This window comes from Taurulus bubalis, assembly GCF_910589615.1.
Source record: "Taurulus bubalis genome assembly, chromosome: 9".
NCBI classification, from domain to species: domain Eukaryota; kingdom Metazoa; phylum Chordata; class Actinopteri; order Perciformes; family Cottidae; genus Taurulus; species Taurulus bubalis.
The window spans coordinates 23,059,742-23,075,503 of record NC_136597.1 but is presented as its reverse complement, the minus strand read 5'-3'; the positions used below and the strand labels follow the sequence as shown (position 1 = coordinate 23,075,503).

At 43.4% G+C, this 15,762-nt stretch overlaps 2 protein-coding genes across 2 annotated transcripts; both read right to left on the bottom strand.

Annotated features, from left to right (window-relative positions):
- Window positions 1-511: 511 nt before the first annotated feature.
- On the bottom strand, window positions 512-9,758 carry LOC306741888 (iron-responsive element-binding protein 2-like). Its single transcript, XM_079224219.1, has 16 exons — window positions 9,676-9,758; window positions 9,441-9,580; window positions 8,972-9,143; window positions 8,796-8,896; window positions 8,397-8,513; window positions 7,640-7,799; window positions 7,270-7,405; window positions 6,433-6,517; window positions 6,192-6,348; window positions 5,837-5,961; window positions 5,630-5,734; window positions 5,368-5,510; window positions 4,888-5,035; window positions 4,506-4,628; window positions 3,315-3,500; window positions 512-2,397 (listed from the first exon to the last, which is right to left on the bottom strand). Exons 1-16 carry the CDS (start codon window positions 9,704-9,706, stop codon window positions 2,287-2,289), a joined length of 2,040 nt encoding a protein of 679 aa, XP_079080345.1. The 5' UTR covers window positions 9,707-9,758; the 3' UTR covers window positions 512-2,286.
- Window positions 9,759-10,027: 269 nt separating this feature from the next.
- On the bottom strand, window positions 10,028-14,896 carry LOC306741134 (iron-responsive element-binding protein 2-like; the record flags this gene model as incomplete). Its single annotated transcript, XM_079223387.1, has 7 exons — window positions 10,028-10,060; window positions 10,235-10,304; window positions 10,985-11,215; window positions 11,414-11,551; window positions 11,762-11,927; window positions 12,430-12,516; window positions 14,872-14,896. The coding sequence occupies 7 exons, from the start codon at window positions 14,894-14,896 to the stop codon at window positions 10,028-10,030; spliced, it is 750 nt and encodes a 249-aa protein (XP_079079513.1).
- Window positions 14,897-15,762: the final 866 nt, after the last annotated feature.

Genomic DNA, 15,762 nt, shown 5'->3' with positions numbered 1-15,762 from the left:
AAATAAATGTATTGTATAGTATGTCAAGAAATAAGTCATAGTATGTGAAAAAGTAATTGTATTTAAAAAAAGTTACAGTATAGTATGGCCTTAGTTGTATAGTATGTCGTAAAAGTCATAAAATGAAAAAATACAATAGTGTTCAAAATGTCAGTGATAGTATAATTTTAAAATGTGTTAAACTAACTGCAGATGTCGACACATTATCTCTGTCTTCCTTACATCTGTCCACCACAGCTTTCAAAGCCTAAAGGAAAGAAGAGAACACTTGTGGAATGGCAAATATGATTATGAATGATAACAAAAGCCTTTAAGAACTCAGTCATAAAAATCTATATCCACTCCGCTCTTCGAGGTCGGGCAGCAGACTACAGAGTATTCCAGACGCTCCTGGACCCCAAACGTTCCCAGAGACACGTCTCTCTTACCAGGTAGACGAGCCAGCAAACGTTTCCGAGTATCAGTGAGGTTCACTTCACCAGGACACAAGACGGCCAACGTTGCCTTACCGTTTATTAAAAACTATTTACAACAGAGTTACAGACGTGACAGACTTTGCTTCCCATCACTGAGGTTGTGAGGAACGGCAGCAGAGGAGCAGTCAAGCTTTCACACCGACGGTCACAACTCAACTCCAGGAAGGCAAACTGTGGAGGAGGAACTTAAAACCCACGTGGAATAAGACACAGCGGAGGACCGATGGGACTCGGGACAGCGTGCTACTTGTTTCAGCAGTGTGGCAAAAAAAAAAAGAATACATCGCAGAATAGTGCGTGAACCAATAAATAACTTCTCTTCAGTACAGCCGGTATTACACCACGCTCTCTAAAAAATACATATGTATATAAGCGTGAAGTGTTCTAGATAATGTGACGTGATACAATGAAGGGATGGTTTTAGAAAGTGCCGTTAGCGAACACATACTTTTTACTGCGTCAAAATTATTTTGAACATTGACAAAATGATACACAGCTAACAAAATAAAGTACCTCAGCACATATACATTTAAGGATACCTGTGTTTTAGGCCGGGCTGCTGTCCATCCATTCGCCTACAATTCAGATCAAACTGCGATAGAAGCTGGAGAAATTATTAGCAGTTATTAGAATTGTTTTAATTCAATTGGTTTGATAATCTCCTCATGCGAGGAGCTTTATTTATATTCAAAAAGTGAAGCGACATGATTACACGCGTCACTTTCACGCAGCTTTTAACTCACAACCGGGACAAGTTAAAAAAAAATTAAAAAATGTTTTAAAAATGTGCGGATTATGTAAAAAATATAGTAATAAATTATAATAATTTTGGAGAAACACAGTCATTCGCTTTCTTCCTTTACTCCACATATTCTTCTCTCTTCTCAAAGCCTGGCGCCAACATTACCCACAATGCATCTCTTGAGCCGTCTTCTCAGACTTTAGGAGTTTAAAACCTTAAAAATTCAAGAGTGTTCTTGCAAAAATCTATTATGATCAGTCGCAGCTTGAAAACAAAAACAAAACCACATGCAAATGACGAGTGTAACTACCAGTTAGGTTGAGTACAATGTTTAACTTAGAATATTGCATTCTGATCATATTTAATACTTTGGATACGAAGACTAAATGTGTCTTTTTTTGGCTCAAAATGTAATCAAACCATTACGGATTAGTGTTAATGGATCATTAAGGACGAGAAACTTTCATGATCTATAATTTACCTTTAATGGGAAGCAGAGGAGATGTTGATGTAGCTTAGTGATGCCGCCAGTAGAGGGATTTCACATTTCCCACATACCGACGTCAATTCTGCTAAATTAGACTTTACTTGGTTGGTAAAAACAGGCGATGCCCGATCCTAAAAAAAACAAAGCATTCATGCCGTAGTACCGAGCACCATGTACGCCTTTCTAGGCAGGATTCTTTATGTATTTTGTTTAACGACAACAGAAGCAGACGGGATTCAACTCCATGAGAAATGTCCCCTCAGTACGCAGCAAATCCGGTCTCCAACACAATAAAAACACCCAGAAAAAAAAAGAAGAAGAAAATGTTTAAAAAGTCGTCTTGGGTTCAGTCCTCAGTGAGCGAATGTCGCCCCGCCGTCTTCTCGTGAGGAGAAACGCTGCCGACCACGAAGCAGCTCGGGTGTATCGCCCAGCTCAAAACGGACAAATCGTCAGAGCTCGATGTCGCTCCGGTGAGCGGGTTCTTCGTCCGTACTGAAGACGAAGCGATGAAGACCGCGGGGCGCATTCAGTCGGGGCTGCGGGCCGATTCAGATTCAGATTCAGATTCAGATTCAGATTCAGAGCAAAGTCCGAGCGACGTAGCGAAGGAGACCGCCGTGTCGGAAATGTATGACGTCCATCTCCGTGTCGAACAGGGCGGTGACGGAGAAGGACTTTCCTTGGCTCGTCTGGAAGAGAACACAGAAGCTGCTCCAGTAAACTGTTCATACTGGTTTTATTAAGAGGATACTTCACCCAGCAGCTGCTGGAGGAGACCGAAACTGCATTTAAATAATAATGTCCTCTTACCAGGCTTATATGGGTAATAATATGTCAAAGTTGGGGTTATTTATGCCCCTTCTATGTTGCATTAATTCTGTAACATACTTTCAACCAATTAAAATACATTTTCCAAGTGTTAAATACTGGGCTTGTAGCAGGGTTCATACACATTTTGACCAGTGGATTTCCATGACTTTAAAGCAAATTTTCATGACAAAACATTTTGTGAAATCTCAGTGTAAACATGAAAAAAACATGAAAATGTAGTATTTAAACTAATAATGAGAATGAGAGCGTATGCCTGCTTATATTTTGAGCGTCTTTCTTTTAAAAGCATATTCATTATTTCAAACTCATTGTAAATGAACGTCATGAACATATGAACAAATTTCCGTGACTTTTACAAAACTTTTGGGATTTTCTCAAGGACTTTTCCAGGCCTGGAAATAATAATTTTCAAATTCAAGGACTTTTCCAGGTTTTCCAGGTTTTCCATGACCGTACGAACCCGGTTATAGTTTCACACAGAGGACCATATCAATACAATTCATTTCACCAGGGAAATTCACTCAGTATCGACGTTACCAAACAAACCATGAAACAATAGAACAAGTCCGGTTATCGGTCAGTTATCGGTCAGATAGTCAGTCAGTTATCAGTCAGATAGTCAGTCAGTTATCAGTCAGTTATCGGTCAGATAGTCGGTCAGATAGTCAGTCAGTTATCAGTCAGTTACCAGTCAGTTACCAGTCAGTTACCAGTCAGTTATCAGTCAGTTATCAGTCAGTTATCAGTCAGTTATCAGTCAGTTATCGGCGCCTACCTCGACGGTGAGCTGCTGCCGGGGACTCGGGCTGTCGGGCTGCGTGATGGTGAACCGCTCTTTCCCGCTGAGCTCCAGCGAGTCCGCGCTGTCGCCGGGCAGAAACTGCAGCGGCATGATGCCCATTCCCACCAGCTGGGTCTTGTGCAGCTTCTCGAAGCTCTCGGCGATGACCGCCTTCACTCCCTGACGACCGCGGAGACGCAGGGGAAAACAAGAGAGACACGTCGGGGTGTGAGGGAGCAAGACGACCACGTTGAGGAGTGTAGTCACTGTGATGTAACTGCACCGTGTGTGTGTGTGTGTGTGAGAATGAGAGAGCGAGTGATTGAGTGTGTGAGTGTGTGTGTGTGTGTGTGAGAGAGAGATCAGTGAGAGAGAGGGTGTGTGTGAGAGAGAGAGAGAGAGTGAGTGATTGAGTGTGTGAGTGTGAGAGTTTGAGTGTGTGAAAGAGTGTGTGTGTGTGAGAGAGAAAGAGAGAGAGTGTGTGTGTGTGAGAGTGTGTGAGTGAGAGAGAGTTTGACAGAGAGAGAGTGAGTGAGTGACAGTGTGTGAGAGAGTGAATGACAGTGTTTGACTGTGTGTGTGTGTGTGTGTGAGTGAGAGAGAGAGAGAGTGTGTGAGTGAGTAAGAGTGTGTGAGTGAGTAAGAGTGTGCGAGTGTGTGAGTAAGAGTGTTTGAGTATGTGTGACAGTGAGAGAGAGAGAGAGAGTGTGTGAGTGAGCAAGAGTGTGTGAGTAATAGTGTGTGAGTGAGTAAGAGTGTGCGAGCAAGAGTGTGTTAGTGAGAGAGAGTTTGAGTGTGTGAGTGTGTGTGTATGTGTGAGAGTGAGTGTGTGAGTGAGAGAGGGTGAGTTAGTGAGTGACAGTGTGTGAGAGAGTGAATGACAGTGTTTGACTGTGTGTGTGTGAGAGAGAGAGAGAGAGAGAGAGAGAGAGAGAGAGAGAGAGTGTGTGTGTGTGAGAGAGAGTGAGTGAGTGGGTGTGAAAGAGTGTGTGTGTGAGAGAGAGAGAGTGAGTGGGTGTGAAAGAGTGTGTGTGTGAGAGAGAGAGAGAGAGTTTGAGTGTGTGAGTGTTAGAGTAAGTGTGAGTGAGAGAGAGTTTGTGTGAAAGAGTGAGTGACAGTGTTTGACTGAGAGTGTGAGTGAGTGAGTGAGTGAGTGAGTGAGTGAGTGAGTGAGTGGTAGTTTACCAGCAGGTATGGTCCCTTGGCGACCCAGTCCCTGGAGTTTCCCGAGCCGTAGTCTCTGCCTGCCAGGATGATGAGGGGAACGCCGTCTCTCTGATAGCGATCAGCCGCCTCGAAGACATCCAGCTGATGAAAGGGAACCAAGAGGAGGACATGTTTATCGTCTTTGACATCTCTCACACACACACACACACACACACACACACACACACACACACACACACACACACACACACACACACACACACACACACACACACACACACACACACACACACACACACACACACACACACACACACACACACACACACCTCCAGCTCAAAGAACACAAACAAAAGTAATCCTGCCTCGCGGTTACCGGTCTTAAAAGGTTCTCGCTCACCGTCTGGCCTGAAGGAATGTGCAACGTTTTCGGGCCCGGTTTGCCGATGAAGCGATTTTGGAGCTTGATGCTGGCGAACGTGCCTCTGGTCATCACGGCGTCGTTCCCTCTGCGAGCGCCGTACGAGTTGAACTCCCGCGGCGTCAGGCTGAGGGAAATAATCAAAGAGAGATGTTACTAAATATGCAACACCTCATACACCCGTTCCAATATTCATTAGTCAATGAAAAACACATTTCGTCATCATTTTGGTTTTAAAAAAGTGATTCTATTGAGTCCTCCCATACAGTATATTTGCTGCTTATTCACATTTCTTGATCAATATCATCTTCTCCAACCTCGCCATGAACGTTGAAATAAATAACAACCGTTACTATTCCAACGAGCAGGACAAGCTGTAGCTTTGCTTAATTTAGGACGGCCGTGCAGTGACCAGAGTGGAGTTCACTGCTTCATGACAGAGTCCGATTGGAAACTGACCGTTTGCTCAGCAGGTACTTGGCGGCGGCGCTGACCCGGGCGATGCTGCCCGCGGGCGAGATGTGGTCCGTCGTCACTTTGTTCCCGAGGAACAGCAAGGCGTGAGCGTTCTCTATCGACGGAGGAGGAGGCACCTCTTTACTCTGAGAGAGAGAGAGAGAGAGAGAGAGAGAGAGAGAGAGACGAGCAGAGGAGGCGCCGATTGTCAAAACTGCAGGAGTCGGCAAGATAATGACTCCCACAAAAAGGTCTGGAGACCTACCAGCTTGCTGAAGAAAGACGGCGGACGGATATACGTGGACTTGTGATCCCAGGGGAAAACCACGGAATCTGGACATTCAATGTTGTTCCAAAGGGTGTTCCCTTTCTGGAGAGAGAGAAAGAGAGAGAGAGCCCAGTGAGAATCACTCACTCACTTGATTTCAATTGAAAAGGACGTAAAATAAATACAGACGGATCGTGTCCTGACCTCCATCCTTCCCCTGAGATCCTTAAAAATGGAGGAGATGACGGTGTCCTCCTCAGTCTGCTGGACCTCCTCTCTGGACGGCCAGATGTCACAGAGATACACCTCCTTCCCCTCGGAGGTCACACCTTCACCAACAACAGGATGCTCCATGTTAAGTGACGCTTTTTTCTTGGTTTTAATTTCACTGCTATAATCACTCCTAGATTACAGTGGGTTTAGACCTTAATCTACCCACAATGCTCCTTTGTCACCCGTTCTGCGGCTGATGCACGTCTGCACAAGACCCAGAATCCCTAAACGTTCCCTCCCTGTAATCAGCCGAGCTCTCAGGAGCTTCAGAGAGCGCCTTCCTTACCCAGAGGCTCTTTCTCAAAGTCGATTCCCACCGTCCCCGCGAGAGCGTACGCCACCACCAGGGGAGGGGAGGCCAGGTAGTTGGCGCGCACGCAGTGACACAGGCGCCCCTCAAAGTGCCGGTTGCCAGACAGCACGCCGCAGGCCACCAGGTCGCCCTGAAACACAGCAGATCGGCGGTGTCATTGTTTTGCGATGGTTGAGATCTACTGAACAGATCGATTGAACTGCGGAGATCTCACCTGTTTGATCGCATCCACGACGGCGTCGGGTAACGGGGCCGTGTTCCCCACGCAGGTGGCACAGCCGTAACCACTCACCTCAAACCTGGGGAGGGGAACCCGCCGTCGTTGGGGGAAAAGGAATTCAATCATTCTGCATTTTCTTGAGCACATATTTGACCGCCTTCTATTTTTCAAAGCACAATGGGGGTTTTCTTACGGCCAATCCACACGGAGAGTATTATAGTATATAAATTTGACTTAGACGTCCGTCTGTCACTTGCAAGTCTCACGGAACACACACGCTTCCATTTTATTAAATGTATTAATTCACTCTATTCAAATCACTTTTTTTTTTTACACTTTCAAGACTGTTTATGCATCGACGGCTGTTTAAATCACACAAATATCCCTCTGTATGTTTTTTAACTTATTAGCCGTGTCTACATGGATTGTGTCTGTGAGGTAAACTCATTTCCTGTTTACATAGTTGACTGCTTTTGATTGGACGGCACTACAGAAGTTTCCTAGCAACCAATTTGCACATTCCTTCGGTCCCAAGTAAAACGCCAGTTTGAAAACTAGCTTGAACTTATTCAAGACTTTTAAACTGTATTGCAATACACATAGAGGTGTTTGTTATTGTTAAATGTATCCGTAAATGGGGTGGACAAAATAATAGAAACACCTGTGAAGATAATGCGGTACCAATCCAACACACAAACTAAATCCTCCAAAATGATCACGTGAACTCTTTCAAAACGGGTTTATCTTAGGTCAGTGCCCTGCTGTTAAAGGGGCATGTGTGTGTACGTGTGTGTGTGTGTGTGTGTGTCGTCACTGTGTACACACGCTTACCCTAGCTGGCTAAGGTAAGGCAGGACTCCACTGGTATTGAGGTAGTGAGTGACCATGCCACTTCCAGGAGCCAAGCTGGTCCGAATATAAGGCTTGACAACAAGCCCCGCCTCCACAGCCTTTTTGGCCAGTAGACCTGTCAATCACAAAAAACAGATGAGTTACGCAAAGTAGCCACAACAGCGAGTTCAGAGACACAAAACAGGAGATTAATTTTGTCAACGACTGGGGAAAAAAAGCAGAACATTTGGGGTGTGAGAGTGCAGCCAAAATTTTATTCATGCTGAAGTGAAAGGAAAACAGACAAAAACGAATTAGAGAATATTTTCAGAGGGAATCTGATTCACAGTTTCCTCTTTTGACTCTTTACCTGCGGTCAGCATGACAGACGGGTTGCAGTTGTTGGTACAGCTGATAACCGCGGCGATGACCAGCGAGCCGTGGGCCAGCTGGTACTCCTGGCCACAGTGCAGGAAAGGAACGCGCGTGTCCTGCTTCTCCTTAGAGACGTGGAAGCCTTTGAAGCCGACCTGCAGGCCCACCACAGAAAATAAAAAGGACTTGTTGTAGTCAGTCACGCATCACCCGCATCTCCGTGTACTGCGTCAGCACGAGACACGCGTAAGTCTGAGCACTGGCAGAGTACAGAAGAAGGCCTTCACACACCAGGGCGGGGTTTTCTCGTGCGGTTAATTTGCAGTTTGTTTCAAACTGTTGTTTTTGTTATGATATTGCACAGCGAAGAAGTTCAATTTGAAAAAATGTCATCACCCAATCATGCTGTGGAGAATCGGTTGAGTTGCACTTCTATTATGGAAACAACAACATGGGGAGGTTTCATAGTCTGAACCAAGACGGCAAACTGTATTACTCATTTCATCCTCGACACCGGCGACTCCTCCTGTTCTTACCTTTCACAATAAAAGCCCTAGACATATAATATTTGCAGGCAAGTATTTGATTATTTGTCACGCTGTGTAATGGCCGTAAGGCTCGGAAATAAATTATCTTTTTTTTCAAAGCAATGTTTTCCAAAACCTCCCGAGTATCTTTGCCTGCCCTACACTTGGTTCCTCTCGAAAGAACAGAAGTAGACATAAATATAAAAAGTGTTATTGTGTTGTTACCTTCTCATTCAGACAGCTCTGGAAGTCTTCTTTCATGCAGCTGACCGCCACTCTGTCCTGGGGCCTCTTCGGTCCGCTCACATAGGGCACGATAGAACTCAGGTTGATCTCAATCACCTGCACAGAGATGAATGAATGTAGTTTCACTTCATTGTAAAAATGTTATTCCTCTACTGCTGCTACCTCGACTAATTTTGCAAATATGGCTACCGTTAGGCACCAACCATCATTACACACACAAATGGGAATGAGATCAAATTGTTTTGATGGTAAACCACCACCACTGTTTCTCTGTTCTTAATCATGAAAAAAGTAAAAGAAAACTTCATATATCATAAATGTTCACATCAATATCTAGACAGTCCCAGCAGCTTTGACCCTCATGGTTTGACGCATTACCTCAGAGTACTGAGGGTCTTCTGAGGGATCTTCATAGCTTCGGAAAAGCTTTACAGCTTTCATGTAAGACTCCATTAATTCAAGTTTTTCCTCTGTAAAATCTGGAAGGAAAATGATGACAAGTTAGTTCACAACGCTTGAACAGAATCGAGTACTGTTAATTTTTGCCGACTCACTTGTCTTTTTAAAGTGCTTGAGGGTGACTTGGTCGACGGGGAAGAAGCTGACGGTGGCGTTGTACTCTGGGCACATGTTGGCGATGGTGGTCCGGTCAGGAGCCGAGAGCTGGGAGACACCTGGTCCAAAAAACTCCACAAACTTTCCAGCGATCCCAGCTTGCCGCAAGTGCTGGAAAATAAATGCACAAAATACATTGGTGCACACCGAGAGGCAAAGAATAAGAGCTCTTCCTGTAAATTGTGCCATTTATTGCTTCGCGCAACAATGATTGTGCGCCGCATATTTTAGTCGATAACAGCTTCGATTCTCGCAGTGATACATTTGTCCTTTTTGATGAGTCCGAACTAACTGACTTGACATTTTTTAAATGCCACTGTCCTCGACTAGTGAGGTGTCCATTTTGGCCGTCTCACTGAAAATAAATCACGCCCTAATAAGGCACGAAAGAAGGCAGAGCAGTGTCACCTTTGTGATGCCGAGGACGATGTCGATGGAGGTGGTCAGAGGTTTGATGGAGCCCACTAGTTTACAGCCTACCACATGAGGAAGGGTCAGAGACACTGGCTGGCCAAGCATCACCGCTTCCGACTCAATTCCCCCAACACCTGGTGGAGGAAAGCATGACAAAAAAAATCAACTTGCCTGGTTGACAAATATGTCAACGACTGGTGAGAACTTGTTGTGTTTGAAAAGTGTTTACCCCAGCCCAAGATGCCCAGGCCATTGATCATGGTGGTGTGCGAGTCGGTTCCCACCACACTGTCAGGGAAGATGAAACCGTCGGTGACCTGGATCGCTCGGGACAGATACTCCAGGTTCACCTGGTGGACCGCGCCGACGTCCGGAGGAACCACGTTCACGTTCTGAAACGCTTTGGAACACCACTGTGTTGGTTGACAGACGGGGAGAAGAGGAGGAGGGGGAGAGAAATGTGACCAAGTTATTTCCATGAGACGAAAAATACTTACTTTGTTTGACTAATAAAAGATACGAGGTAGCTCCTTCTGTTACAAAAAGTGTTAAATAATATAATAGTTTGACCTTTTAGTTTTTCAAACTGTACCAGCTACAGCAGCCGGGACCAGCTGACCAGCAGAGAGTTACAAGAAATAGTCAGAAACAAAACGCCCTATAAAATGGTGATTTGTGGTCTTTAGACTTTGGTTTCTGCACGGATTAAAGGAATAAGATAAACTTGGTAAAATGTCCTTCAAGATGTGTCTTTCCCTAAAAAAAAAATGATTTGCTGTTTGCTGTACCTTAAAGAACTGAAGCCTCTCTTTGTTTCTGCTGAGTTCCACTTCCTGGTTCTTCAGCGCAGTTTCAGTGCTGCAGAAAAGAGAACAAATCTTAGTCAATCAGTGATAATATGTCAACTCATTTGTTTAAAAAGGCATGCAAACATGTTGTGAAATTCAAATTCACATTTGTGAAATAAAGAAAATCTAAGTCAATTGGCTCACATGACAATATGCCAAGCTTGTGGCTACTAATTAGCTGACATAATTGGGTTGTTTTACATTTAGCACACGCTAGCCAGCACAATTTGGATGCAACGTTCGGTGTTAACGTTATTTTCGTGGAGTCTAACGTTAGCTGGCGTACATGTTATTTCAAACCTGTAAAACGCTATGATGTTAGCGCTCTATGACTACTTGTTAACGTTAGCATTTTACCGACGATTGATTGAAAACTAATTTAGCGTGAACCCCTGATGCTTCCATTTTCTTTTTGCTAAGATCATTTCTTGAGCGAGGCTCATACCTTCATAACGACACAATTAAACTAATTTCTTTTGGATTTGTTTTGGAACATGAGACTAATTCATGAGGTAAAGGTGGAGAAATTTAGCGAAAAAGTTACTCATGTAGTTAGTTAAATGAAACGCCTGTTACAGAAATCAATTTATAAACGTCCCATCTAAGCGCCGTCTATTAATAAACCAAACGGCAGTTAGGAAAGGAAAGTAAGGAGCAATAAACCGCATTCATTTTCACAGGCAAACTCACTCAGACACAGGCTGCAGGTGGAAAGGACAGAGGAGAGGAGTATTCTCGATCTGCTGGACCGAGGCTGCAGGTCGACCAGAGGAGGCTGGAGGGTCGCTGCAGGTCGCTTTGCTGCAGGAGCCCCGCTGGCCCCCACACTGTGAGCCTCGCCGGGAGGGTGTGGAACGGGAAGGACCCTGGCTTTGGTTTGAGCCGTCGCCTCCATCTGGGTTTGGGGCATTCTGTATGGCACTGTTATATGACAGAATACATTATGAGAACAGTGCTGTTTAAGTAAATACAGCCAAAAAAAGTCAGTTTTACACAATTCAGATTTCTATCAATACAAAAAAAAGCCACTAATTAAACATCTGTGTGTACTTTTATGTTCTCACTTTCTTTAGATCACTGTCAGTATATAAAAAAAGGATAATATAAATGCAAACACACCATTTGCTGTAGTCAATCTGTAATGAGTGGTCTACGATGAGGTCTGTGGGGCATTTAGGGTTGACCAGTCCGGGGTCCACGCCATGTTTGGCCACAGCGTCCCTCATGGCTGCCAGGTCCACCATGGCAGGAATACCACTGTCAAAGGAGAGGGGAAAAAATGAATCATCCTAACCGTCCTTCATGGATTTATAGGAATATCGTTCTTTTGCAACTCAAAGCACGAGTGAAATGATGATATTAACAACTTCTTTATGTAAAAGGAATGAAAAGAAGGATCATGATGAGACAAGATCTAATACGCCAACTGACATCAGCTGTTTTAACCAAAGTCCTTGTGAAACTCACGTGAAGTCCTGGAGAAGGACTCGCGCTGGAGAGAACGGCACCTCGGCTTTATTCTGCTGCTGCTGCCAATCCAGAAGGTTCTGGACGTCGTCTTCTTTTGTGTAGACGCCATCACAGTTACGGATCGCTGCCTCCAGTAAGACACGGATGGACAGAGGCAGCTTGTCTACACAGGGAAGCAAAACAAGAATGTGCGGTTTAATTTCCTTCAGTTAACAATGTGTAAAGGAATCGGATTGTATATTAACACCTCACTGTCCTCGTTACATAAATGTTAAAAAAAGGCTCTCATAGGTTAAATCGACAATATATATACGGATATTTGTTTAGAACGGCGTTAAGACTGCTGTTTACATATGCTCTTCAAGACTTTCTTTTCACATGCATGTTTACTCTGCTACCTTGCGACACACCTGTGGTAAACACAACTTTATGCCGACATATTTCTAAACACAGCTTTATGCCGACATATTTCTAAACACAGCTTTATGCCGACATATTTCTAAACACAGCTTTATGCCGACATATTTCTACTGTACGACGTTGTACTACTTCTTCTACGTCGTGCAGATCTGAGTAAAATAAACGCCACCTGGAATAGGTCTAGAAAGAGGGACGTGTGCGTCTAAATATGTGCTCTTTCTTTTAGTCAGAGGGGCTGAACTCACCATATCTTGGATCATTTAGTTTCTGTGGATTGAAGAACTTGACCCCGCCATCTTTCAGGGTGTCAATTAGATGGCTATATGGGTGCTCTGCAGAGGGAAGACAAACATTTAGTTAGGCAACCTCATAGCTGTGACCAGGAAAGGTGATATAATCAACTGTTTTTCTTTTTGTCTCAGCATGTCTACTTGCAGGTTGGACAGGCTTACGCCACAAGACTTTAAATTAAAATGGTTAACTACCTAACTAACAACATTGAGACAGTGGAGATATCATAAAAACAAATCAGGCCAAGCACGGACAAGGCTTAAGTTATGTCGAAACAAAATACCAGGAGGCCTCAGATTTTCTGAGCCGTTAGTCAACAGTAGTGCGTCCATAGAATTGGCTTATTACATACCATAATGGTAATAAGTAGTTGAGGAGAATGGCCAAACTGTGAATATGACTGTACTGTAAATAAGCTTCTTATATAATGTAACAATGAACAACAGTGAATTTTGGGGCAAAATGTAAATGCAGAGAAAAAAAGAAAATCTCGCTGGTCTCATTTCTTCCTTTGTGACCTTTATTTAGCCCCCAGCTGTTAAACGTTGATAATATTCTACTTTAAAACTTGGTGTAAAAAAAGTGCTGAGCTCCGATGGACACAGTACTCTTTTAAATCGAAGCACAACTCTACTCCCTGGTCTCACAACAGGACATCAACACGCTGTAACTTTGGCTCTCAGGTTACTAGATTTTAAAGTAACAAGTGTGTGATAATTGTGAAACAGAAACTCTATAGAATACACTTGCCTTACTCTGAATTAAATATTGTGTAAAATGACTGTATATATTGTCTTTTCATAAAGCATTTACTGTAGGTTTGGTTTCCTAAATCCTACTAAGCATTCACCGAATAAATAAGAGGAAGAATCTCCTCAAGCCTCCCTGCTGAAATCCATCATGCAGAGATGAAATTCATGGGAAAGATGTGAGTGAGCACACACACACACACACACACACACACACACACACACACACACACACACACACACACACACACACACACACACACACACACACCACAGAACTGGTTTGGAGTAAGTCCTACAAATCTGATAAACCAATGTGAAAGGCACACGTGAGGTTTCATATCTTTTTCATCTGCAGTATTTCCTCTCAGCGCTTTCACCATCGATGAGGCAAAGCAACAAGAGTATTATCATTGCTGCCAGAGAAAAAGGCAAAACTACTAACATGTTATAATCTAGCTCAATTTAACTAATCGGGCATAAACCTGTTTGGAAACAAAGCTTTTGTCATCGTCAAATCCTGGTTGAAGAATAGCGTCTGTGCCCACAGCAGCATATTTAGAAATACAATTATTCAAAATGTATGCTGAGCAATCCAAAGCAAAACCTGCTCATGCCTTCAACCTTCTCTAAAGGAACTTGACCTCTTTTGGTTAGATAATTCACAGGAAGCTTGCAGATCACTCGTGTTTTATTGTGTTGTTTTTTTCCCCCCATGATATCAACATTTTCCATTTACCTGCAACACTCTGATCCTTTGTCAGCAAATGTTTTGAATAACTAATGACAAACTAAAAACTATAACCCTAATGCAAAACGGGCCGAATGGAAAACATTCAGTTTCATATGTTACTACTTGACCCACAACCAAGACACGCTGGCTGATCACTAGTGAGATAACAATCTTTTTTTGGGAACCTGCTTTTACTGAAAATCCAGGCTTGTTGAAAATACCAAATTACTGTGAGACAACTTGAATGTCAAATATGAAAAATCAGATTTTTAGTTTGCTTTCCCCGACAATGTAATTTTCACGACGGACTGTGATCCCATTTTCAAACAGATCCATGTTTTGGAGGGGGTTTAAATTATAAACAAATGCCCGTCTGGTTTGTATACTTGACTTGCGGTCAACACAACTGTGAACACGCACATTGCGATGACAAGCTGACGTGGTGCGAACAGTACAAGTGGTGTCGACGCTGTCAGCTAACATCCTCACACATGAAACATCTCTGTCCCGGTGACACAGACAGCCACACAGCTAACGTCCAGCTAGCTAGTCCTTATCGTGGAGCACACTGGCTCGCTTATCGTGCTACGGGCTGGACGTCTTGACGTGATAAGGAAACACAAGGAAATTAACACTACGCACACGTTTTACGTTTAGCGAGAGGGTATGTTAAAAGTTGTGACAAATATTTGCGCAGAGCAAAGACACGTCTAGCTTTCGGCGTCAGCTAGGTTAGCTAGCTAGTCTTACTGTGAATATCACCAAGCTAGCGACCGTTTTAATATCAACTATAACAGCAAACGACAAACATTGTGAGAGTATTTTTGTTGTTGTTGCGATTCCTGTCTTAGAAGGTGAACGGCTGCTCGGATGACAGCTGACTATGTGAGGGTTAACAGAAAATAGCTCTTTACCTTCGACTGGCTGAGTGAGCGCCATGATGACTTCTGAAATCAACACGACCCGTTTTCGCAACGACACTGGGCAATACCGAGCCGACCAATCAGAGCACGGAGATGTGTTCGGCCACGCCTACTCGACGTTTCCTGAATTTAAGAGAGCGCCTCATGAAGCTGGTTATATATGTATTACTTATTACGCTGACAGTGTGTAAAATATAATCACAGAAAATGTATAGAAAATAAATATTTAAAAACATAAAGAAAATTGCAAAAGATATGTAAAATCCTTGTGAAGTAAAGATACGTCTCACGTGAATGTACAGATACTTGCAGATGTCTTCAGAGCGCCTCCGACTTTGTCGTTGTGTGTTCCAAATATCAGCGTTGCAATACAACTAGGTATATTTGCTGAAGTACAGCACTACAATACATATTTAATCTAGCAATCATACGCACATGTACTCACAAAGACACAAGGTAAAAGGTTTTAGTTAATGTCATTGTACAACACAAGGTTGCACGACAAAATTCAGTTTGTACTCCCATTTTTTACATGAAAAACACACAAAAAACAATATAATCCACTAGATTTAATCTCAGCAATTACCATACCACTGCCTCATATATAAACCAATTTCAATGCTTTCTTTGTTTGTTGGTCGGGCCTTGCTCATGAAATTCCTACACTCGCATCGTGCCCTGAACGCATCATCGTCGCCATAAACAACCAGCTAAGTAGCATTACCCAACAGTAACCGATAACCGTTACAGGGATCACCTGCACGAGGAAACTAGCTTCAGACTTTTTTTTAAACTAAGAAAAAGTATTTTATTCCAATAAAACAACGGAGCAGAAATAGAAGAAAAAAAAACTATGACCTTTGACATTGTTTGTTCGTAGCC